At 36.1% G+C, this 25747-nt stretch overlaps 1 protein-coding gene and 1 long non-coding RNA gene across 3 annotated transcripts; both read right to left on the bottom strand.

The window, feature by feature from the left end:
• Positions 1-640: 640 nt before the first annotated feature.
• On the bottom strand, positions 641-7444 carry LOC113038335 (uncharacterized). Of its 2 annotated transcripts, none has more exons than XR_003274771.1 (3): positions 7271-7444; positions 3722-3842; positions 641-714 (listed from the first exon to the last, which is right to left on the bottom strand). It is a non-coding gene; the product is annotated as an uncharacterized LOC113038335 (long non-coding RNA). The 2 variants fall into 2 exon arrangements; XR_003274770.1 differs by lacking the exon at positions 7271-7444 and adding an exon at positions 6112-6161.
• Positions 7445-7796: 352 nt separating this feature from the next.
• yipf5 (Yip1 domain family, member 5) lies at positions 7797-21266 on the bottom strand. Its single transcript, XM_026195643.1, has 6 exons — positions 21148-21266; positions 19196-19315; positions 18129-18304; positions 11193-11338; positions 10888-11069; positions 7797-9057 (listed from the first exon to the last, which is right to left on the bottom strand). The coding sequence occupies exons 2-6, from the start codon at positions 19303-19305 to the stop codon at positions 8895-8897; spliced, it is 777 nt and encodes a 258-aa protein (XP_026051428.1). The 5' UTR covers positions 19306-19315; positions 21148-21266; the 3' UTR covers positions 7797-8894.
• Positions 21267-25747: the final 4481 nt, after the last annotated feature.

Below are 25747 nucleotides of genomic sequence, written 5' to 3' on the forward strand. Positions count from 1 at the left end.
CAGTGTAGCACCTCTTATCTGTTGCACCACACCCACTTCCCATGAGTCTCTGCATCACAATCATTCACAAACATCATTCCTCAGTCAATCTCCTTGCCACACCTGCACCTCATTTACACACACATATAAGCAGCACACTCACTCTCACTCTCTGCGAAGTCTTGATTTGCTGTGTCTGTCATTTCCGAGCGGTTTCCTTGTGTTTGATCTCTCTGTACCTGACCTTTGGATTGTTTATACCGACTCTGATTCTCTGCTGCCTGCCCCCGACATCTGCTTATTCCTGTTTTTGATTCTGGTTATCCCTATATACCTGACGCCATTGCTGATCATTGCCTGTCTGACCATTCTCATTAAAAGTTCTGCACATGGATCCGAACCTCTCTGTCTCATCATTACACTAGCACATGCCCCTGGTATAACTCTCACATCTGCTAAAACTTTATCATTACTGAAACTCGTTGTTTACTCACCATTTGAATAAAATATCTAACTTGAATTTATCTGACTTTGAACTTTTTCAATTTTTATATAATCAATATCTATCATGCCCCATTCACTCAGTTAAAGGAACAGTTCACCCAAATTGCATAAAGTGACCAAACAGCTAACCAAATCTTCTTCCAAAAACAAGTCTATGGTTACATCTCCTCTTCTTGGTTTAGTAGTTGAGTAAGAACATCAGCCTGGAAGTTAACCATTCTTGGGGCTGTCCTGTAACATTTCATTGTGTGCTCTTAGAATGTTTTGTACTTCTATAATCTCTACCTCTATTTTATTTTGTATACCCCTATCATTTTTGTATTTAAGAGTCAGAAATAAAGAATAGGAGTGCATATTCCGTAATGCCACAGTCGTTTTTAACAGCTCCAGTGAAATAAATGAGACCAGAAGGACAAGTGTCATGGCGATTAATGACTTTTTATCAACTTTTTGCCTTCAGTGGTCTTAGGGCGGAAGCACACGGTGCGAATTCGGATGGTCGGAAGATCGTATGTCCACGCACACGGCACGAGTGAGTTTATCTGAAAATCGTACGGACGAGATGATATACGACATGATTTTACAACCTGTGAATTCCAGAAGCAATCGCACGAAGTTGATAGACGCGTTCGACTTGAAGCACTGCTGCACGCACAGAAGGATCACTGTATGACATTAAAGTACCGCGAGAGCGATAAGAGAGCACCCATATCCAATGCATTCGAATCGCTCTCGCGGTACTTTGATGCCATACAGGTGATCATTCTGTGTAGCGCTGCTTCAAGTTGAACGCACCTAATATAACTGCTCTCCCTCTCTCATAACTGCATATAAAATATTGATACGAGCCGTGACTGTTTCCTACACGTACAGGTTATTTTTCAGCAATAGGAAACCGGGACATTTGGTTACCCTGTGTGTGTGTTCTTGTATATGGTTTATAAATATCTGAAATGGGTATTAAAATGTAAACATGGTTTATAAGGACAATTACTGTGCCCTCGTAAACCAAATGGCTTTAAAAAATACTATACGGTGTTTAGTAGAAAATTTAAACATGCATTTTCCATGATGGATAGAGGTAGTGTATGGGGATATACAGTATAGAATACCGTTATGTTTATGGAGAGTCCCTGTAAACTACATATGCGTGTGTGAGAGAGAGAGGGAGAGAGAGAGAAGGCATTGGAATACGTTGCTAGAAACATCATACATCGCTCGCTGTTGCTGACAGACTTCAGCTGCCGTCTTCGTCTTTCTTCTTCTGTGGTTTTCGTAGTTCGTGATTGGTCAACTTCAGATAAATCAACAAATCGGCTCGTTCAACCGCACAAATGGCACGAATTCAAACCGATAGCTCACAAACTTTTTAGACATGTTTAAAAATGATCGGGAGGTCGGGAAGTGCTCGTAAGCCACTCTGCTCGGCTGGTAATTCATCGCAAATGATATGAGCCGCGACCATACGAGAATACACGATTTCCACACGATTGAAAAAAATCGCATGCGAACTCGTACGACAGCAAAAATCGCACCGTGTACGCCCGCCTTTACAAACATACAAATATTGCATGTTCTCTCAATCAGTATGACATGGGGAAAAGCAATGCACAATTAAATTATTCTGGGTCAATTATGATGTTTTCATTCATATAATGAATTGAATAAATCTCTTTTATAAAGAATGTTTAGGTTAAGTTTATCTGTTGAATCTGCACATAGTGTTCTTTAATTGTAATATTTTCTGAGGGTCATACAGAAATATGCCAGCCTGATACAACTGTCCTTATATCATGATGGAGAGAAAAAAGCTCTTTAATTCTAAAAGACTTTTATTAATGTTTAATACAAGAAAAAACACTACATGTTAATATTTGCAAAAAAGGGTCATGCTGAGCAAGAAATAAAATGATACAATTAACATGAAAAATATAAAACAAGGAATAATATCATAGTAAGGACTCTTGCAGAGCATCTTGACAAGTCAACAAGTCTCGCAAAAAAGCTAATAATTTGACTTTATGACAAGGCAAGTTTAGATCAATCCTTGTCGACAGTTGGTAAAGATGGATTTATTTTTTATTGTTTTAATTAGTATTTAAGATGTGTACACTCGCATCTATTCATAGCGTAATAAAACACATGAAGTACTTTTAACTTCATGTTGAAATCACCAATGCTGCACTGAACAAATGATTTAATTTGAGGTAAAGAAAAAAAAAAAAGAAAAAAAACTTTTACAAGTCTGGAAATCTCTTATTTGCTTCCCGACTTGCATCATATTCAAGGATTTCCAAGAAATTGTTAAATTAGAAATAGAAATAGCGAGGCACTGCCAGGAGTTACGTTTTGCTGGTTACTATTACCCCATTAGACCCTGCTGATGTCATAATTACACCATCTGCCTGAAGACAATGACTTTCACCACTGAGAACCATTCAAAAGTACCCGTTTATTCAGACAAAATAAAAAAATACAAGCAACATATTTATCTCTAATATTTTACTATATTATGGTTAATGCTTTACTAGTCACAAATGTGCTTTTTAAGTGCTCTTAAAAGCATAAACTTTTTAATTTTCTCCATGCCTGCTTAACTTATCAATATTATGGTTAGTGGCTGAACAACATTAGTTTAGTTTTTCAATGGATGTAAAACTTTCTAAGCTTCTTACATTTGGCCCCCCTTTGATTTTAAATGGAATATTTGGTTAAATCCTAATGAAAGCATAATTCAACCGAAATCAAACATGCTGAACTGGTAAACGGATTGAAAAACACATTAAAATGTTACACCCTTCTAACAATGTATAAATAAACAGGCAGGAAAAATCACCATATTAAAACATTTAAAGCTTATCGTATTTTTCAATCAAATTAGCCATAATTTAGCTAAATTGATATGATCCTTTAATGTGTTTGCATAAAGAAAAGAAAAAAAGAGACTGGTAATAGGATAGGGCCTCTAAAATTCCTTATGGGGTGTAGCCCCTGACGCCAATTCAAATTTCCAGTTATTTGTTATTTGATAATTAACAAGTGGCTGTCATGCAAGGCCAATTACAGCATATTCACTGCAAAGAAAGTTCCTCTGCAGCAACATTGGTTGGTTAAGTGCCTTGCTTATAGCTCAATGATGACAGGGCGTGAATAAATGACAAAAGCAAGGTTCAATTTGCTAACACTGGTTAAAGGAATAATTCACCTAAAAATGAACATTTACAGAAAATGTACTCACCCCCAGGCCATCAGAGATGTTGATGAGTTTGTTTCTACATGGGGAAGTTCTGCATTGCATCCTTTCTAAGTAATGGATTCCCTGCAGTGAATAGGTGCCGTTGGAATGAGAGTCCAAACAGCTGACAAAAACATCACAATAATCCATAAGTAGTTTTCAAAACCATGAAAAACCATGAAACTTTAATACAAAGAGTAGTCTACATTCTCTAGAAACTATTCAAAAGAGTTTTTTTTTCTTTATCATGGAAACTCTTATATGTAGGGTGACCACCTGGCTATTGCTCTGTTGCAGGTCAGCAGACCTGATTTTGCGGGACAATGCGGGACACGAGGCAGAGAAATTACTATTATTATACTAGGTGAATAAATATTGATTTTTTTTTATTAGATATCTTTTTGCAGTGATGTTAACATGTTTTAAATTGCTAAAAGGGTTTATAAAAATGTTAATGACGGTGCTGACCGGCGCTGTGAACGTCACTAATAATATTTAATAGTAATATCAGTAAAATAAATATCAACATAAATAGCACGTTAACAGCACGTTAACAGAACGTGTGTATTCAATCCAAATAATTAAGTGAAAATAATAATCCAATCGCTACAAAGCACATTTCCAAATAAGCATATAAATTCCATTAGGAAAGACTAGAAAGATTAAATGCGTCCTTACCGGATTCAGTGCATCTTGAATTTATATTTTTTGTCTGATCTGGCAGCTTAGAGTAGGGCCTTCTCATTCATTATGTGTCATTAGAACTCCTGGCAGGTGTAGCTGTAGTTCACTTTCACCAGGAGTGTTTTTTTTTTTTTTTTGTGTGTCTGTGTGGGGGTTTTTTTTCTCGGTGTTTATTTTCCTGCTCTGGCTAGCCGCTAGAACCAATAATAACGGCTGCGCTGCGCATGTTCAGTACGTGTTTTCTTATTAACATTTTTTTTATTGTAGAAATGTAATTTAAAGGACGATTAAATACAATGACGAAGACGAAATTAAAATGCGGGACACTGCTTATGACTTGCGGGACGCGGGACAAAGCTTCAAATTTCGGGACTGTCCCGCAAAATGCGGGACAGGTGGTCACCCTACTTATATGTCATTTGACTCTAACATCTATCTGGTTTATTTTCATATTAGGAATCATCTTTATTATTCACATAACACCTTAGTTGGCTGACATGAACACAATGGATGGCAATCTCACTAAAGCGGCAGCTCATCGAGTTCTGAATCGACTTGGAGTCCATGCATCAAGTATGATAATTAACTTAATGAAGAGCGGATGCATTAGGAAGTCACACTTAATGCTCAAGTAACACTGATGCCTTGAATATTCATGAATATTGAATATTCACTCGCAGATTCATAATGCCTTGCAACACTGAATACCAATAGCTGCATTTCCCGCCAAACACAATCTCTGCCTGTGCACGCTCACATGCTAATCGTGCTCATTGAGTTCATTATTTTTGGTTCGCTTTTCACACATACATAACATCTGCCTTGATGAAAGGCACAAAGCAAGACATATCTTTTTCTAAAACAAGTCACATAACCAATATCTATTCAGAGAAAATGATAATTGCTTAAATCAGTGTTTTCAAACTTTTTCATGCCAAAGACTGGGAATATGGTGATCTAAATAAAAGTATAAATTTGAGTGCAGTAATAGAGATTATTGAGATCCTCAAAGGAGTTTATGTTCAAGGTCTTCTTCTCAGAAGCATGATAATAACAGTAGGAAGCCTCTACTGGCTCACATTTTATTTCATTAGTATCAAGGAAAAACAACTGACAGATTACAGAAATTTAATTTTCTTGTGTAGTTAATTAATCCACACGCTATAAAAAGGCATTTCACTGGAATATGTAAGTCTAAATGTAGCACAACAACGCCTTTTTAAACGTTAGCTTGTTGTTAGCTTGCATGTGTGCTGACATGACATACACATACTCTCAGGCCTAATGTAACAAACCATCCTTTAACTTAAGTAAAACATTAATGACTTTAAATTTAAAACTGTTAAATAAGTAGTCAAACTCTTCTTTATATTACGGAGTTGGCATTACTAGAAAGTAGGATTAAGTAGCTTTAAACAAGCTAGTATGCTAATCGGTCATGAGAAGTAGCCATGGATGACTGTTAAAAGGGTTGTCAACTCGAACACATTTGGCTTGAGACACGCGATTTTAGAGTCAGTCCACGCCAAATTGGAACTTTTTTTGTGATATGAACCAATGTGTCAGGTTATTTTTTTGTTGTGAAAATCGAAATTCAAATAACAAATGCAGTTTTGGAGCATTTAATGCGGCGCAATTCATTGTTGCATATGTGTTAAAGCCAGAGCCATTGAAAAACAGAGTAGCGCGACATGCCTCTTTGATCTCACCGTTGTCGCCGCCACCCGGTCACGTGGTTCAATATCCTTCAATGGTTCCACACAAACCAGCGCTGTCAATAATAGGAGAGACAACAACAGCTTCACTACACAGCTCTTTGCAGCAACTTTTGGGAAACATTACAGCATATTATCATGCACTGATTGTTTCTTCGATGACATTTAGTATATAATTTTATTCTGGTGTGATGGAGCTGGAAACTTTAATATATTTTTCTTGTAGCTATTTAACCTTTCAGGAATTCCTTACTTAGGTATAATGTGACCATATACCCTATTTTTTTATTTTTATTTTTTTAGAATTTAGTTCATTCATATTTATTTAATATTTTTTAGGAAATCTTTTGGTACTAAATACTATTTGTGCAATAATTATGGTCTATTAATGACCACTTAAAATATATACATTTTCTAATATTTCTATCACTTATATTGTAATTTGTGTTGGGTTTAATAAGATTAAAATAGAATAAATCGTTTTAAATGTCAATGCAATGAGGCAAATTTGAGTCATTTTGTGGCCAAAAAATAATAATAATAATTTGGAATGCCATGTTCTAGGTACCTGTATGGCTTTCATGTATCGATTTCTCAAAAGACTATTGCAGCTCAAACCTTCTTTTTAAGTTTTGCATTTGAATTCATATTTAGACATGATTAAACACTGCTCCGGGTGTGTGTTCACTTCTTACTGCTGTGTGTGTGTGTGTGTGTGTGTGTGTGTGTGTGCTCTTTGATGGGTTAAATGCAGAGCACCAAGAGTATCATACTTTCACTTTCTTTCAAAATCGGTGATTATCATTATGATTGACAGACGTCAAGATCCCTGATTTCTCTTATGAATGCTGAACAGATAATACTAGCATTTGGCACATATCTTGATTAAGAGACTGGATCACGTCAAAGCTGAATGACTAAAGGCTCGTCTGTGAGGTTTTTCTGCATCTCACTTACTGTGGATATTCACAGAGGTGGGGCGGTTTATAAATCTGGACTGCTCACTGAAAGTTGTGTATCACTATTGTGCCCCGCAGAAAAATAAAATAAAAAATCTGTTGATTTGGATAAAAACAAAACTGAAAACATTCCTACATGTCACTGCAGTATCTGCCTTTGAGATATATTTTCCTCTCGAACTAGATGGGCTTACCTTGTGCAACCTCGGCTGGCGATAGAATCGATTTAAGCTGTGAAACCCTGCCAAAATACAGAAGAACGACTCAACACTGCCACCAGCTGTCTAACAGATGGACTGAGCTGGTTTTTCAAGAGAGACTTCGGTCTCTCCAGAGCAAAAGTGGGCGTTTATCACCTTGTTGGTGTTTTCAAACTGCTGGGTGTTTCTAAACCATGCAATCTAAATGACCCCCCTTACCCAACCCCACCCCTAAACTTCAACCAATCAGGTATCATGGTGTAAAAACACCCTGATCTGGTAACTCCCATTACTTTCCTGCAGAGACCTATGCTTGTTTCAAGAGGAAACGATTCGTCTGACTGGCAGGAAGACGTCTGTGACATCAGCTGGAATTTCCTTCCAGCTATTTGGACTTAGTGTAAATAGCATGTATCGCTAAGAAAATTTTTCTATCTTCTCTTAGTGTAAATAGACTCTATCGCGCGATATCCATATTTATACAAGGTCTTACATAAAGGATGATGAGTGTACATCAACATAATTTTGAAACAAAACTTGCATTTTTATTGAATTCAAACAGTCTGTGAAACAGCACAAGTGTAACACCCGACCAGTTGGTCACAGATTTTCCACAAGACAGCATTGATATAAACTTTGCACTCTTCTGGATATACAAAACAGTTACATTGTATATAAATATGCCCATCTATCTGAGAGGACAGTCATGGCTCCTTAAATGAACAAAAAGCCCATACATACAGTCCACACAGGACAGAAAGATTTATTCTGGAAATTTGACTGTTTTTAGAACGGTTTTAAATAAAGATTGGCTCTGCCTCATGCATTTCAGGATACATGTGTGAAACCTAAAATATCAGAAATGAAAAAAAAAAAAAAAATTCAGTCATCATGACGTATAACTTTTAATTGCTTTTTCATTAACGTTAGAGGTTATACAGGTTTGAAACTAAATGAGAGTGAGTGAATAAATGAAAGCATTTTTCGTTTTGTCTAAAATACTCTAAAGCGGCTTGCAAAAGATGCACAAAAGTGTGAGTTTTGTATAATTTCATTTAATTCGCCTAGTACATGATGGGAATAGTGTGAACATGTAGGCACTCTTACTGACCCCAAGTGTATGAATGAATACAGCCCGAACAAATCAACAGCAATTCAGGAATGTACAGAAAAACTCTTTCTAGCGAACTTTGCAAAGAACGTTCTGGAGTGAGATGCTTGGAACACAAAAGCTTTAAAGATGTTGTGTAGGAGAGGTGTACTTTTTGCAATGATTACACATTCTTCTCTTCAATAAACACACTTCATTTTCTGGCTCTGCTAGAGAATACTATTTCGGAAAAGAACAATAGAATGCGGTGAACGCATTAAACAACAAGAACGAGTTTTAACCTGCATTATGTAAGCAAAAGCATTTCTCAGAGTAGGTGGGCAGGTAAAAATAGAAAAAGCAGGATAAATTAATGGCACATTCTCTCAGAACATGATAAACACTGGAAACACTCAGCAAGAGGGAGTGTGGTGTGGTGGCGGTCACAAAAGCAGTTCTCAAATAAAAGGACACGAGTGCGTGTTGTGTATTGTTGTGTCATTTTGTCCATTAAAAGAGGTTGAGAGTTCAAAAAACAGAGATGAGGGCGAAGACTCCGTACAGCAGGGCGCAGGGGTACGCCACCAGCAGCTGCTGCCCCTCCATGGCCAGAGCAGAGATGAAGATCTTAGATGCCGAAAAACTGCACCAACCAATGATGGCAGCTGTTAAAATGATACCCAACATGCCCCTGAAAGACACCGGGAAACACTGGTTTAGCAAGGTGTATTTGATCAACTAGCTAAAGCGTTAAAATGATGGAACTGCAATATATATTCATATATATTATAGGATTATTAACTCATATTAAATACATTTTATGCATTAAAACACACCACCAGTCAAAACTCAAAAGTATGGAATTAAGACTTTGAATGTTTCTGAAAGAAGTACTCAAGGCTGCATTTAAGCAAAAAAACTATAAAACAGTAATATTGTGAAATATTAGTTGTTTCACAAATCATTCTAAAATGCTGAAAACAGTTTTAGCTTCTTAATATTTTTAATGAAGCCATTCAGTAAAATACAGAAGTTAGCTGTATGAGTAAAAAAGACACCTTTTATTCAGCAAAGAAACACAACCATTGATAATATTAAAAAGAGGAACATTGATGATAATCAATATTACGGATTCAACATCAACAATAATTATTATTATTAATAACCAATATTAATCTATGATAATTGGGCACCAAAACAACATACTGGAGTGATTTCTAATTGCTGCTGAAAATTCAGCTTTGCCATCACAGGAATACATTACATTTTAAAACATAATAAAAGAGAAAACTGTTCTTTCTGTTCTTTCTTTCTTTGTTAATAAAATCTTACAATATTACTGTTTTTGCTGTATCTTTGATTAAATGATTAGATATTGAAAGATACTTCTTTCAAAACCATTCAAAATAAATCAGAATTATTCCAAACTTGTGATTAGTAGTGTAGTTGTAAATTAGTTATACTATCATATTTTTACATATAAAAACAATATTCAGTCCCTCTAGAAAAACACAGATTTTTTTTTGAGATGGTTGCGAGCAAAAATCCTTGATTTTGCGGCATGTTTTCTTAAAAAATGCGATGGAATATGTGGGATATTTTTGCAATTTTATGCAAAAACTGCAGTTTGATGAAAAAGAGAAAAAAAATTGATTCCCCCAACACCTTTTTCTCACTAGGCTACTACCTTAATGTAAAGAGTAATTTATTACTTCCTATGATAAGCAAGCATACTAAATCACAGAATATTTAAGTTGCAATCTCGTACTGCAACGTAAATTATTTTACATACTACTAATATAATTAAAACTGTAAGTTTTTGGTACTGTTCTGTAACCAAAAAGTGCAATCTTACAACTGTAAAGTTGCATCAACTTCTGAATGAAACTACAACAGTGTTAGTAGTCTAGTGAGAAGGGGGTGTTGAGGAAATCACCTTTTTTTCTCTATTTCATCAAACCGCAGTTTTCGCAAGTTCTTTCGTTTGTTTTGTTTTTTTTGCGCTTATATTTGTTGGCAAATAAGAATGATTTGCGTGTTTCAAGTTTCACCCTGGTTTCACCGCGGGGTTTGCAGATGATGTTTACGTCACGTAATTACGTCACGTCATAAGGTTCCCATGGCAATAGGGGGAAATGGCGCTTTACTTGTGTGAAGTAAACGCAACATTTTTCAACTTTCTGCTAATATATATACGAGTTTTTTGCGACGAAAATACAGGGATTATGAAATCATGCTAGTCCCTCATATTTTGCTTTTCTGATATCTGCAAATTTATGCGGCAAAAGAGCGGCGTATTTAAAAAATATAAATATGCGGCCTTTGGCTGATTATGCATTAAATCAGGCGATCGCATAATCACGTTTTTCTGGAAGGACTGAATATTTAAAAACAACACCAAAAAACTAGATTTAACACATTCTATCTGAATTTGATGTTATGGTGATCTTTAACAGAAAGATTAGGTATTTAAATATTAAATGTATTAATTAAAAGAATTAGGTTGTAACTGTTGACTTACTGCAAGGAAAAGAGGACCCCGAAACTGGACAGGATGATCATGGGCAGCAGGCAGTAACCGAGGACACTAGCCACACAGCCGAACGAGACCCCCGTCATGCTCATGAGGTTGAGCAGGCAGTACATGCCGAGGCACCCGATGGCACTGATACCATACACGTAACCGAACTGGATCTTCCCTGTCTAAAACGAGAGAGAAAAACATCTGTTTAACCCATTTAACTGTCCGTGTTCTATCATTTACCAATCAACTAGAATTTAAAATCTATGGAAAAGTTGATCCGTGACAAAACAGACATGTCTTACCAAGAGTAACGTTGCCCCAAAGGCCAGACAGAAAACCATGGGCCCAGCCAGGTCTGTTTCGTTCATTATACTGCCATCTGCTGCCTTCAGCGGGTGCAGCACAGTCAGAGTCTTCTGCCAGATGTGGTCAAAATTGATCCCCAGCTCTGGAAATGGAAAATACATTGTCACTTTTTCTGAAGAATAAGTAGTGGATGCCCTGCACAACTAAACACGGTGCAGGACTTCCCAAATGGGGTTTATGAGCTGATGGACAGCCACACATTAAATGTAAAATTAAAATAAACTGAGCTTCAATCGCAAATAAATCTCAAACTGCAATATGGCTTACGGTCATTATTTAAATCGCCAAAGGTTGATTTAATGTGGTACGTTGCACATGTCGGAGTGAAGAGTGGCACGGTGTTAATTTATATAGGACCCACATAGACCACAGTTTCCACTCACCATTTATTCAAGCCAGTCAGATAACACTGCACTCTTCTCACACCAAACAATTACAAGTCCTGACTGGAATAAATTTGCTTGGTCATCTGAATTGGTTAAATAATGGAATACAGATCCAGAAAAAAAAAGTAGAGTATTTTAAAGTACATTAAGCCAAGTAAGCAGTATTATATTATTAATATTACTATTGGGCCTGACCGATATACCATTTTGCCAATTTTATGAGCTGATATGAGCCTGTCACTGAAATATCGGTATCAGAGTATATGCCGCAGATATATATATTTTTTTTACATAACATAATGCAGATACAATGCTTGAAATGATGTAATTACTTAAGTTTGTCCAACAGAGCACGCTCCATTGTGCTCCTTCTGGCGAACTGGATGAAATGCTTTAAAGCTGTTTTGGGAGTTAAATTTACGGTCCGGTGCCGACCGATCCCAGCAGACGGTGGCGTACGTGGGGGCTCCTCAAGCTGAAGGGAACCCCAAAATTTGGTGGAGATCCGCCAGCGCTTTCGCGAGAAGTGACACCAGTCAACTCTTTCACTTCAGTAAGGCGGTCTCTTGTTCAGGCTGCAGTATTCAACTGTTGTCTTATTCGACTCTAAGTGCCCTTCGAAGTGGACTGACTTTACATGAAATTCTGCCATGATACCAGTGCCAAGAGAACGTACATGTTACATTTCAAAGGGCATTACAGTGCGCTTGATGTGAATTTGTATTGTATTTATTTACAGAGGTATATTATGTCACAGTTTATACTTCTCTAGTAAGTTTCGTCTGTGTGTGAAGACAAATCCATAAATCCGTTAATAACGGTCCCGAAGTAAAAAACTTAATTGGAATAAAGTTGAATGGAATTTAATTAAAGTTAAATAAACTTCAACTTTACGGTTCAGTGCATTGATGTCAGACTCATTTCGGATAATAAAGTTTGTTAAATTGTTAAATGCCCTGCCTCAATTACATATCTATGTCACGTCATTATAAGTGTTTGATCGCCAAATTTGACTGATCGTTGCAAGAAATGTGTTTGTGTATATATTCTGTTTATGTATATACTGTATTCTATATATAGTTCAAGTCAAATGTTTGGACACACAAATGGGAAAGTGTCCAAACTTTTGACTGGTACTGTACAATAATATTCTGTAGCTACACAAAGAATATTGGCCGATATATTGATATCAGCCTTTATTACTCCCTAATATTGATATCGGCATCAGTGCCCCAAAAATGCTACAACTCTGAAAATGCTAGATGAACACCACTTTATATTTCTGTTATGGATCGCTCATCGCGTTCTAAGCTGCAAACAGACAGTGAAGCCGCTTCTATATTATAGATCAGTGGTTAGCAGTAGTAGGAGGGTGATGCTTGAAATCATTGTTCTTCCATTGTTAACCATGGTGACCTGCAAAGAAACGCATGCAGCCATCATTGCGTTGCATAAAAATGGCTTAACAGGCAAGGATATTGTGGCTACTAAGATTGCACCTAAATCAACAATTTATAGGATCATCAAGAACTTCAAGGAAAGAGGTTCAGTTCTTGTAAAGAAGGCTTCAGGGCGTGAGTCAGCTTCTTTTAATATTTTAACAGAAGCAATTTGCAAATGCATACAGCGATGTACAAAATAAAGCCAGCCAGAGCAGTGTGTGATGCTTGCAAAACTCATTTTATTTATTTGCTAATTTAATTACTTTTTTAAACTCCAAACATATATCTGTGACTCTCATTTTATTTATTTGTGAATTTGTTACATTTTTGTGAATTGTGCATGGTAATCGGTTTATCTGAAACAAATCGTCTCACATCTAATAAAAATATATATGAGTTTTTGTTTTATGCTTTTCCCCCTAAGTGCTTCACTACATTTTTTTATGATAATAAGTGATGTTAATAGTGATAACAGTGTGAGCACCACTTTTAAGGCAGAAGATTGGAATAATAGGACAGAATTGAAGTTGAAGTCTAATGCACAGCATGATAAATGCTCCTTCGATACAGGATGACAACAGCGGCCAGCAGTAATCGGTTAAGTGGCTTTCTCTGTGTCTCTCTGACTGATGACTGCTGGTCCATTTTAAGCACAGCTCTAAAGAACTAGGGCAAGGCGGTTTCACAAGGACTACTTAACTTTAGTATGCAAGGACACAGATGTGGTTTGTAGTGAACACAGCCCCGAGTGTCACTTTTAATATTTAAAGCAATGAGTCATTCTCAAAGTTTTGGCTTTGGGATTAAAGAGACAATGCATTATTGATTTCTCGGTAAACACAAATAAATTCACCCCTGGGAATCACAACAGTCTGACTAAGAGAAGGAAATCTCCGAAAATGATTGTATACATATTTATAGGGCTGAGTGTCAAATTTAACATAACTAATTTTATTAATGCGTGATTAACAGTGCGCATTTTCTGTTTGACCCATTGCTTAGCCCATGGGTGGAGAAATGTAGATGCTAACAGTGATGAAAACTGAGCCATGTAGTCACTAGATTCAATTACTTTTTCAAAAAGTGCCTAGAAACAATACATAACAGTCTCAGCCTCAGACATCATGCCCACGGACCGTTGGCTAAATGTCTATTGCAAATGGGACAAAAAAAGTGGAAACACTTCAGGAGTGTTGAAGTCGTCATCAGATTTCCAGGAAACGTGTGTGTCGCGTTTGTTAACATTCCACCTAGAAACAAAGATGCCGTGGTGCCAAACCCCCCAAAGAAAGAAGAAAGCCATAGTGTTTACATCTGTGACAACAAGTGCTTATCAGGATCAACTAAACACTGGAGTTTAAAAAGTATGTGAAATATTTAAATTTCACGGCATAGAATCTTTAAAATACATCAGCGTTTTACACTGGATTGTTATTGTGGTGACATTTCCACGCCCTGAAACTAAACTAAATGCGATCGGTTGTTTGACATGTCAGTCAAACGGTCTCATGGGCGGGACTTGACCAATGAAAGCTGCCATGACTACGCGAGACTACATAACACATAATTAGACAAACCCAATAGTTCCTGAGACTCGCCAGTACTGCCACATGAGGTTTTGTGTCTGCTCTGTTCTGCAAGCGGCTGAGAGGAGCAGAGCTTTTAGTTAAACCAGATATTATGTTGCTTATGTTGTCTTAACGGGTCGCGTTTCAGTCACTAGTTCATATAATTTTGGTTGTCTGACAAAAAAAAAAAAAACAGTAACATGAGAATGAAAATAAAAACTTTGAGAATTTGGCTTCGTCAAATTACAGTATGTGAGCACAGAGAAGCAAACAAATGTAATAATAAATAATAAATGTGCATTTTGCATGTTCAGAAGTGAGCTGCCCTGTCCTGCAAATAATGTAAACAGACTTGTGTAAATTAATTGCTCAGTGCAAAGAAAGAGAAGTAATGGGAAACTGCTATTTATATGTTTTTTTTTCATGCATCTAATAGAAATGAACAAGAAAAACATCTATGACCTTTGAAACATGTCTAGTCTTCATGCATTAACTGTGGTTTCACTAATAATAAACATACATATGCATAAAGCGTCCATATTTGTACATGCCCATGTTGATTAGAGTTTTAAAATATTAATTTAAAGGTACATTTAGAACAGATAAAAATGTGCAATTAAATCGCAATTAAATGTTTTAAACTGATCGACAGCGCTAATTTGTAAAGAAGAAAAAAAAAGTTTACATTTTAATATTTTTTTTTTTCAAAAGTGCATGGATGGATTGGGATCATTTATAATAAAACATTTAGATTTTTTTATTTTTATTATTTTGTAAAAAGTAAAAAAATAAAAAATCAATTTCATGCCAAATTAATATTTGGCAATATTATTGACTTAATTGCACAGACACTTTTGGATGAGAGCTGAACTGAGCTGGATGAGCTATTTCACAGATTATTCAACTAAACGGAATCAACTGTTCACTGTTTGCTTTAAGCAGAATTGAGTTTTAATAAAATTAGGTATAAAATCTCTTTATTTTAATGTTTGCAATGTGCATTTTATAGTCTTTACACAGCAGCTTGGCCCCTTAAATATTTAAAAACCAGCTAATTTCAGGAAGCTGACATCACATCTGATCATCATGTAGGTAACCAGCAGTGTAAGAAAAGCTCAAAACGTTCGGTTTGATTGTTCGATTTTAGTAGAAAGTAAACGTCTTATATTTCTCTGTTTACGCTCCACTTCATCTGCCAGTGAATTCAATGTTCTTATCAGGGGCCTGTACCATGATGGTAGCTGAACAAATTCAGAGTTACAGGATTAGTTTTGAGTTGACAAAACCAAACCTCTCCAATCCGGCTTTGTTGGTACCATGATGCTGTTCATCAACTTACTTTGTCAATTCAGGCTTTGATCCGATCCGATCCAATTCAGGCTGAGTTTGTGGAGCGCGTGCACATGAATGTGTGACATCACTGGCGAACAGCCAATCACGAGCCTTGGAATACATAGCAAGTTTGATTTACTTCTCGCGAGAGATCCAGCAAGATTCAAAACTAAAGTTTAAAGGTTTTGCTAAAGGTTAAGAGATTGAAGAATATGACAAATTTAAATGTCATATGAAAAATGAAGGAGGACTAATAAAATAAATGATCTTGCTCCATCAGTGTAGTCACAAGTGGAACTTGTTAGCTTAGTTTAGACATTTGAAAATATATAGTGATAGAGACTATATGGGGAATTTGTAATTTTTTAAATAGTTCAATCTTTTGATACTACAGATTATATTACATGATTTGTATACATTAATATTTAAAATAATTTATAATAACTGTTAAACTAAAATTGCTTGTGTGTACGAGATAAATAATAATATGAATCACAATAATTATATAAATCATAAAATGACTCAGTTATTATCATTAAAGCCAGACTTCTATTTTTTTTTTTTTTTTTTTTTTAAGCATAAGTGACCTTTAATTTGGAGCAAGATAAACTGGAGTGACTTTGTGTCAGACATGTGTCACTTCTCTCACATCTGATTGGTTCACCTTCAGTTTGAGATCTCTAACCCAGAACATAACCTGCCCCGGAGCAGATTAGCCGTGCAGCGTAAGATACCATGGCAACAAACACCGATTAAAGCCAAGCTACTTTCATAGTACCTAAAACCCAGGGTTGGCGTAAACTAATCTGAAACATAGCTGGCTAGCCACCTAATCCAGCTTCATGGTACAGGCCCCAGATCTCCATTCGGCATGTTTCCAAACATAACACGCTTCCACCAATCCCCGTCTAGAAGCAATGATTGATGGAGGGTGGGCGTGGTCAGTTCAGAATGCATTTTCAATGCCACACTGAAATTTGCTACAAACATCCCACGGCGTCATGATGAAAATCCAATCTAAAATGTCCTAATTCTTACTCTAAATGCATTTAGGAAAAATAGCATTTAAATTATCATTTTGCTACAATGTGTGCTTGGGCATGTTGCACATATCAAATCAATTTGGGTTATACATTGTCATTTTAATTTTGCAATTTATAAAGCGTTAAAATTAGTATGCAATTTACATATTAAGACTACAGAAATGGCAAATGTAAGTTATAATTTCATTTTCCTTTTGCACCAAACCTTGCTCATATGGGCAATGGAAAAAAAAATTTTAATACAGAAATACATTGCCTTTTGAATATTGTTTTATTCGCACCAACATTATTTTATTTTAACATTTTGGAATAATATTTATATAGCATACTTTTATTTGGTCTCACTGGTAAAGACCTTTTTTTAAATTTAAAACCAAATTTAAAAACTAAAATACTGAATGCTGATTAATAAACATCTTATTGAATGCGTGTTGATTGTAGAACTATGCAGTTATTGCCTTTAATTTCACATGGTCACAGTTCATCTTTAAATTTAAGGCCAGTTCTCTGTAGTTTCAACCCAATTCAAAAACAAAAGCTTAAGGCTGATGTCTGTACCATCTATGTTTGTACTGAATGTAGGCTACTTATTGTGCAGTTACTGCTGTTAATTTCAGATTGGTATGGTTATTGTTTTCAATAGCCAAAAGCCAGTTTGGCCTATTAAATACCAAATAAACATCTTGTTTATGCGCATTTTTCTTTCTTTTTGCTTAAAGATAAAAAAAATAATAATACATCGGAAATCGGTATCAGAATCGGCCAGTTTGCTTGTAAAAAAAAATCGGTATCGGCCATGAAAAATCACGATTGTGCATCCCTATTTTTCATTTTCTCTCTTCTTCAGCCCTTTGCATTCCCCGTAGTTAGCTCCCTGTCACCTGACACCTGAAAGCGGTGACTGAGTGATTGACAGCTAATATTAACCAATCTAAAGCCTGCATTAAATTTAAGAATGTAAAGATACAAGTTCTGTAACTTTTTTTTTTTTTAAAGAATGGCAGACAGGTCACCGTATCAGCACACACAAGGCACATAACTGTATAAAGCACTATATGAATAAAGGTGACTCGATGCCTTCAAGCCTAGTCTCTCACTTACCCTCCAGCAACGGGGGCTCATCCTCAAAGCTGCTACTGTACATGGACTGGGTGGAGGCTGGCGTAAAGGCTGGCGTGGGCTGGAAGATCTGCCCTGTGTACGGCTGCTGGGGGGGTATCATTCCCGGAGCCGCTGAGTAGCCCATTGGCTGCGAGTAGTCGTACTGTCCATACGGTCTATCAGATGATACAATAGATAGAGTCATGTTTAGATGACAGACATGATTACAAAATCTAAAGACACAAATAAGTCTTGTCAATTTACTACAAATGTGAAATGAGAACTAGGGCTGTTCTAAAAATCGAATGCGATTTTCATGCGCTTCTCGTCAGTAACGGCACTCCTGTAATTAGAGGTACATCTCCAGATCAGGGTTTCCAGGTGGTTCCTCGAAACAAAATTGTGTCCCGGGGTTAAAATACAATTTTTTTTGCAGGTTTGCTTTGGTAAAATTCACATTTTAGTGGCTAAACATCAAGTTATTGGTATTGGGGTCGATTCAACCCGCGGACATGAAAAACAAGTAGTATTAGTTTTGAGAAGTAATTGACAATCCTGATCTGAACGCACGCGTTGGAGGTGTACTACTAATCACAGGAGTGCCTTTACTGACAAGATGCCCCTGAAAATCGTTTTCGATTTTTTTGCAAAGCCCTAATGAGAACACCATTATTTAAATTTGCATGCATTATATGCTCTGCTGATTACCTTCTAGAATGCTGTATAATATATTATCAGCCAAAAATATATTTAAAGATGGATATACAGAACATCATTAGAGTACACTCATGTAAAAAGCAATATGTACTGTACTGGCTGAGTGATTGTTTATATAGTCACAAAATGAATCTATATTGTTGCACAGCTCTGTATAAAGATGGACAAGTATTTCCAGCTTATATACTTATGAATGCATGAAGATAATAAGATATTATAAACTTTAACATCATGGCTTGTCTGTAAAGAAGCTCTTAAACAACATGCATTGTGAAAAATGCTATACATATAAAACTGTCTTAGTGCCATGTATTAATAACATTAGGTGTTTGTGCAAGGCTCAGGCCTACTTGCTGTACGGGTCATCTGTGTTGCTGTAGCCATGTCCTCCTTGGTTCTGATCATCCACACTGTAACTAGACTGATAAAAGTCTGTGTTGAAGTTGTCAAACCCTGACATTGCAAGCAGCCTGGAAGACATTCAGCAGAGAAATCAGTCAGCAGTGGACATTCAATATTACTAAAACTGACTCGTATAACAGTATGAAAGCCAAGTGACCAATGAGTGAAAATCTGCTGGAGATATTAAAGGCAGCTATGTTATTTAGGCAAAAGTGTACCATGGTAAAGAGACCATGATAACCATGGCCGCGGGAAGTGGGGGTGCTGGGGGTGCTGCAGCACCCCCTAGTGACGAGAGGGAGATAAAAAAATGTAGGCCTATTAAAATATTTTGCACAATTTATAAATTCCTTATGAATATTTTAGAAAATGATTTTGAAACACGTAGGCTATTACGTATATTTTGGATTTTAATTTAATATTTTGAGGCCTAATCAACACAGGTTCGGAAGTTAAGTTGTCAACGTCAGGCAGGCAGGTTTGGTCGCCGAGTAACGAGGTTTCCCGCTCGTTCCATGCAGAATACATTCATCTTTATATAATACATCGCACCTCGACATTTGGACACCTGTAAACAGGGCACCCTGCCTGCATGTAACTCAGGTAAGAGTATGGTGCTGCCGCGCTTGTAACATTTATTTTTTTGGCAACAAGTGTGGGATCAGCTTTGACTAGCCAAGCAATTGTAAGTAGTATACTATAGTATTTTTGTAAGGTGGTGGGGATGGAGATGGAGAGTATTATTTCGTTAGTGTGTTATTTGCGTAATGGTTGAGGAGAACTGTTAAATAACGTTTAAATAGTCAGAGATTATTTCATTGTGGTTAGTGTAAAAATGTTGGAGATAGAGACAGAAAGCTTTATACTGTGCGTGTGTTCTTTGCGTAATGGATGTGGAGAACTGTTCAATAAACAAATTGTTTAAATAGTCAGTGATTATTTCCTTGTGGTGTGCGTAAAAAAGATTTTGGAGTTAATAGAGTTGCGTGTGACAAACGTGACATAAACGTGCAGTGACTCAAGCCAGCTGACCAAATCGATTGCATTGTTTTAGCGTTATTGTGTTATAAGTTATAGCGTTATAAGTTTGATTAATATGATATTTTGTTGTAATATTATTTGTTGTATCTAAATATGTTGCATGTATGTATATGCTATCTGAAATTGTAATGAAAGTAATTATTTCGTTTTCTTTCGATTATTAAACTATTATTTCTGAGAACTGATGTCTGTACGTTTCAGACCCTGGCTGGCTGTGCACTGAAGTGTATATGACAATAAAGTAGTAAATCTCAATGTATTTATTTTTAAAATGTATTTTAAATAGGCCTATAGGCTCATAGGTTTTTTGTCAAAAAAAAAATAAATAAATTTCACAGCACCCCCTGTTCAAAATTACTTCCCGCGTCCCTGATGAAAACTGTTAAGTTACCATGACACTGGAGGCTTTCATGTACAAAAAGGGACCTGCTATGGCACTGCATCAATGTACAATAATACTGCCATATTAAAACAAAGATATTACAACAGTGTATGTACAAAAAAGCATGATACATTTTTAAAAAGAAAATAAAGTGCTAAAATTAACAACAGTGTTTTTTTTTTTTGAAAGAGGAACACTAGCGTTATATATTAAAGATAAAGTTGTATGTTAGCTAAAAGCAACGCCGCACTCATTTTGTCTTTGCCATATTTGCAGAAATCACATATGTTTGAAGTGGTTTTAGCAGTAATGTTTGTTTTGTTTGTGTTCAGGTTGCACAGCTCCACTAAAGCACTGCAACGACGCATTCCGTCACTGTCAGCATCATTCAAGCACTGCCGTACAATCATCTTCAAATACACGACACAGCTCAAATATGAACATCTAATGAAATCGATTCTGAAGATTTACTCACACCGTTAATCGCCCAGGACTCCGCCAACGCCGCTAGCTACGTGTCAAGAAACAGCAGCAGAACTTCCGGGTCATGGGGAGGATGACGTCACTCCGCTAGTTTAGGCTGCAGAAAACTGAGGTGCGTCCTCTACGGGAGGATGCGCTCACTACATACAGTTTATTATATTCTCAACCATTTTGTCCAACACCACACCACAGTATATAAACTAGTGTCTTTCTGCTGTAATTTCTGCTTAAAATATTTAAGCATGTTTTATTGTGCAGCCTAATTCCAGAAATTTCAAGAACTATGTTCCTGTGATTCTACTCTAAGTTGGTTTTAGAGTTTGATTGTTTTAATAGGCTAGGCCTATATTAAAAATAATAGTATCAAATCGTATAATTATAAAACAATACGGAGAACAATTGTGGGGGGAAATAACGTGTTCATTTGTTCTAAAGCCAGATCTATTCAAAATGCTTTTCGTGAATGAATTTAACAGTATTGCTAATATAATAATTAGAATGAGTAATTCCTCAATTCCTAAGCCAATATAGTTCAATATAGCAGGTTATGTGACATACCCGGTTATGTTTGAGGATAAGCAAATGGATAATCTCAGTTTTTGGTTTTAAAATAGGTTACTTTCAGGGTATGTAAGTAATCATAGTAACTTGCTCTCTGAAGATAACCTCTGCTCTGGAGCAGGTTATGTTCCACTGTCAGTTCACTTCAGCGTAAGCAGCACACATATGATCTGCTGACGAGTCTTCAGTGGGCATGATAGAGTAGTGCACATCATTTTGTTGGCACACTTTGTTGGCATCAGTGGAAGTGCATTAGCATGGTTTAAATCGTACTTATATGACCGCCATCAGTTCGTAGCAGTGAATGAAGATGTATCATATCGATCACAAGTGCAGTATGGAGTACCTCAAGGCTCAGTACAAGGGCCGCCACTCTTCACGCTTTATATGTTACCCTTGAGAGATATCATCAGGAAACATGGTGTTAGCTTTCACTGTTATGCTGATGATACGCAACTCTATATTTCCTCGCAGCCCGGTGAAACACACCAATTTGCAAAACTAATGGAATGCATAGTCGATATAAAAAATTGGATGACGAGTAATTTCTTACTGCTAAATTCAGAAAAAACAGAGGTGTTAATCATAGGGCCTAAAAACTCTGCTTTCCTTAGAAAGCCACGTTTCTAGCATTTGTAAAACTGCATTTTTCCATCTCAAAAATATATCTAAATTACGGCCTACGCTCTCAATGTCAAATGCAGAAATGTTAATCCATGCATTCATGACTTCAAGGTCAGATTATTGTAATGCTTTATTGGGTGGTTGTTCTGCACGCTTGGTAAACAAACTACAGCTAGTCCAAAATGCAGCAGCAAGAGTTCTTACTAGAACCAGGAAGTATGACCATACTAGCCCGGTCCTGTCAACACTGCACTGACTCCCTATCAAACATCGTATAGATTTTAAAATATTGCTTATTACTTATAAAGCCCTGAATGGTTTAGCACCTCAGTATTTGAATGAGCTCCTTTTACATTATACTCCTCTACGTCCGCTACGTTCTCAAAACTCAGGCAATTTGATAATACCTAGAATATCAAAATCAACTACGGGCGGCAGATCCTTTTCCTATTTGGCGCCTAAACTCTGGAATAACCTACCTAACATTGTTCGGGAGGCAGACACACTCTTGCAGTTTAAATCTAGATTAAAGACCCATCTCTTTAACCTGGCATACACATAACATACTAATATGCTTTTAATATCCAAATCCGTTAAAGGATTTTTAGGCTGCATTAATTAGGGTAAACCGTAACCGGAAACACTTCACATAACACCGTACTTTCTACATCATTAGAAGAATGGCATCTACGCTAATATTTGTCTGTTTCTCTCTTATTCTGATGTCACTGTAGCCACCAGATCCAGTCTGTGTCCAGATCAGAGGGTCACTGCAGTCACCCGGATCCAGTACGTATCCAGACCAGATGGTGGATCAGCACCTAGAAAGGACCTCTACTGCCCTGAAAGACAGCGGAGACCAGGACAACTAGAGCCCCAGATACAGATCCCCTGTAAAGACCTTGTCTCAGAGGACCACCAGGACAAGACCACAGGAAACAGATGATTCTTCTGCACACTCTGACTTTGTTGCAGCCTGGAATTGAACTACTGGTTTTGTCTGGTCAGAGGAGAACTGACCCCCCAACTGAGCCTGGTTTCTCCCAAAGGTTTTTTTCTCCATTCTGTCACCGATGGAGTTTCGGTTCCTTGCCGCTGTCGCCTCTAGCTTGTTTAGTTGGGGTCACTTCATCTACAGCGATATCATTGACTTGATTGCAAATTAAAACAGACACTATTTAAACTGAACAGAGATGACATCACTGAATTCAATGATGAACTGCCTTTAACTATCATTTTGCATTATTGAGACACTGTTTTCAAAATGAATGTTGTTCAGTGCTTTGACGCAATGTATTTTGTTTAAAGCACTATATAAATAAAGGTGATTGATTGATTGATCATTATATAATATTACAATATGTAATATAGCCTAATATATGTGTATGATATGTTAATGATGAAGTGCTAATATAAGTAATAAATGAGGTAATATATTATTCTAATGTGGTTATTATTTAGTTTATTGGAATATATAACAGTGTTCTGTATAAATTATAAAACACTATGAAAAGGTAATGTTTAATTTATTATATTATATATATATTTTTTTACATTTTATATTATCATCTCACACATGGATCGGCATTTTTTTTTATAATGTCTAAATTCAAAATCAAAATACATATCTGATATCTCTTACTATAAGATTTGCATCAAACAAACAATATAATTCATATTCTCAATGATTGAAGATTAAACGGAGAAAAAAAATTATAAATATTGCACAACCATCATTTAGGTGGCGATATGCACTAAGCATTAAACGACCACAGAATAAAAGAAGAAGAAAGAAACAGCATGGCACGCTTTTTCTTAGCGTCGGTTTCCATAGTGAGTCGTCGATTTGTCGCTCTGTTGAGAATGTCTCAAGTCTTAACCAGGAACATACTCTGAGTTTATGCATTTCCTCTGAATCTTTGGATGATATTATGCAAAGTAGATGTTGATAAATTCTAACTCTTTGTAATTTGTGTCTGAGAAACTCCTTTCTGATATTGCTCCACTATTTTTTGCTGCAGCATTGGGGGAATTGGTGATCCTCTGCCCATCTTGACTTCTGAGAGAAACTGACAATCTGAGAGGCTCTTTTTATACACAATCTTGTTGCCAATTGACCTAATAAGTTGCAAGTTGGTCCTCCGCTGTTCATTATATGTACATTTAACTTTTCCGGCCTCTTATTGCTACCTGTCCCAACGTTTTTGTAATGTTTAGCTCTCATGAAATCCAAATTGAGCCAATATTTGGCATGACATTTCAAAATGTCTCACTTTCAACATATGATATGTTATCTATATTCTATTTTGAATAAAATATAAGTTTATGAGATTTGTAAATTATTACAATTTTTACAGTGTCCCAAAATTTTTTGGAATCGGGTTTATATATTATAGCACTACTATTAATAGTAGTAATTTTAATAATAATAATAATAATAATAATAACAAACATTAGTTAAAACATTAGCAATGTACTGACACTAATATATTAAGTAATGCAGGTCCATGATTTTTTTATTTTATTCTATTTATTTATTTATTAACATTTGTCTGGTAGTGAACGTTATGAAAAAAAATACTATTTAAATTATATATATATATATATATATATATATATATATATATATATATATATATATATATATACCATTCAGTTTTATCAATAATGTATACAAACAATCATGTTTAACTCAGTAAATGTATTATTTTACTTTTTTCCTTATTTTGTTGGTATTTGTTGAAAATTGTGTTTCAGTGTTGTTATGTACCTTTAATAAATGAATACATGTATTAAAGAAAATAAATAAAAGGTAATATATGCATGAAGCTTCACACACATGTGAAGTTAATAATAACTTACTTGAACTTAGTGATAATTATTTGGGAAACTTCACACATAACGTAAATATGTAAAATAAATAAAAAACCTCCAGTCTGCCCTGACTTCTCATTAGTCTGTCAAAATATGAATGTGCTCCTGGTCTAAAGCGTGTTGCATGTATGAATCATTAATCATCTGCTCCAGCATAAAATGTGATGGCAGTTACACAAAGCAGACACGGATGTTTTTGTGTCAAGAGGAACTAAAAATAAATCTCCGCTGGGAAATCATTATTATTATTGTGCAGGAATAATAGAGGTTATATGTGAGGACTGATTGTTTTATTATACAGGGAGAGATTAGGAAAGGCTCGACCCACTAGAAAGTTCACATAACAGACATAAAGCAGAGTAATGGTGCAGGTGGAAAAAAGTGATAATGTTGTGGTCGAGACTGGTAACACAAAAGTCCTATCATAGTTATGGTCAGAGTCATTACGGAAACCCACAGTCACATTATGCCCCTAAACACTTCTTAAGTAACTCCAGGGGGAGAAAGCATGTACTAAAAAGAAAAGAAAGCATAA

The sequence above is a fragment of the Carassius auratus genome, chromosome 21 (genome assembly GCF_003368295.1).
Source record: "Carassius auratus strain Wakin chromosome 21, ASM336829v1, whole genome shotgun sequence".
NCBI classification, from domain to species: domain Eukaryota; kingdom Metazoa; phylum Chordata; class Actinopteri; order Cypriniformes; family Cyprinidae; genus Carassius; species Carassius auratus.

What these genes read in the sequence shown, in the direction of transcription:
- yipf5 (XM_026195643.1), bottom strand. Translation starts at nt 19,305, where the DNA reads ATGTCAGGGTTTGACAACTTCAACACAGACTTTTATCAGTCTAGTTAC. An exon ending in ACAGATGACCCGTACAGCAA is followed by an intron (nt 18,305 to 19,195) that starts GTAGGCCTGAGC and finishes ATCATCTGATAG; the next exon opens with ACCGTATGGACAGTACGACT. An exon ending in GGGGTCCTCTTTTCCTTGCA is followed by an intron (nt 9,058 to 10,887) that starts GTAAGTCAACAG and finishes GGTGTCTTTCAG; the next exon opens with GGGCATGTTGGGTATCATTT.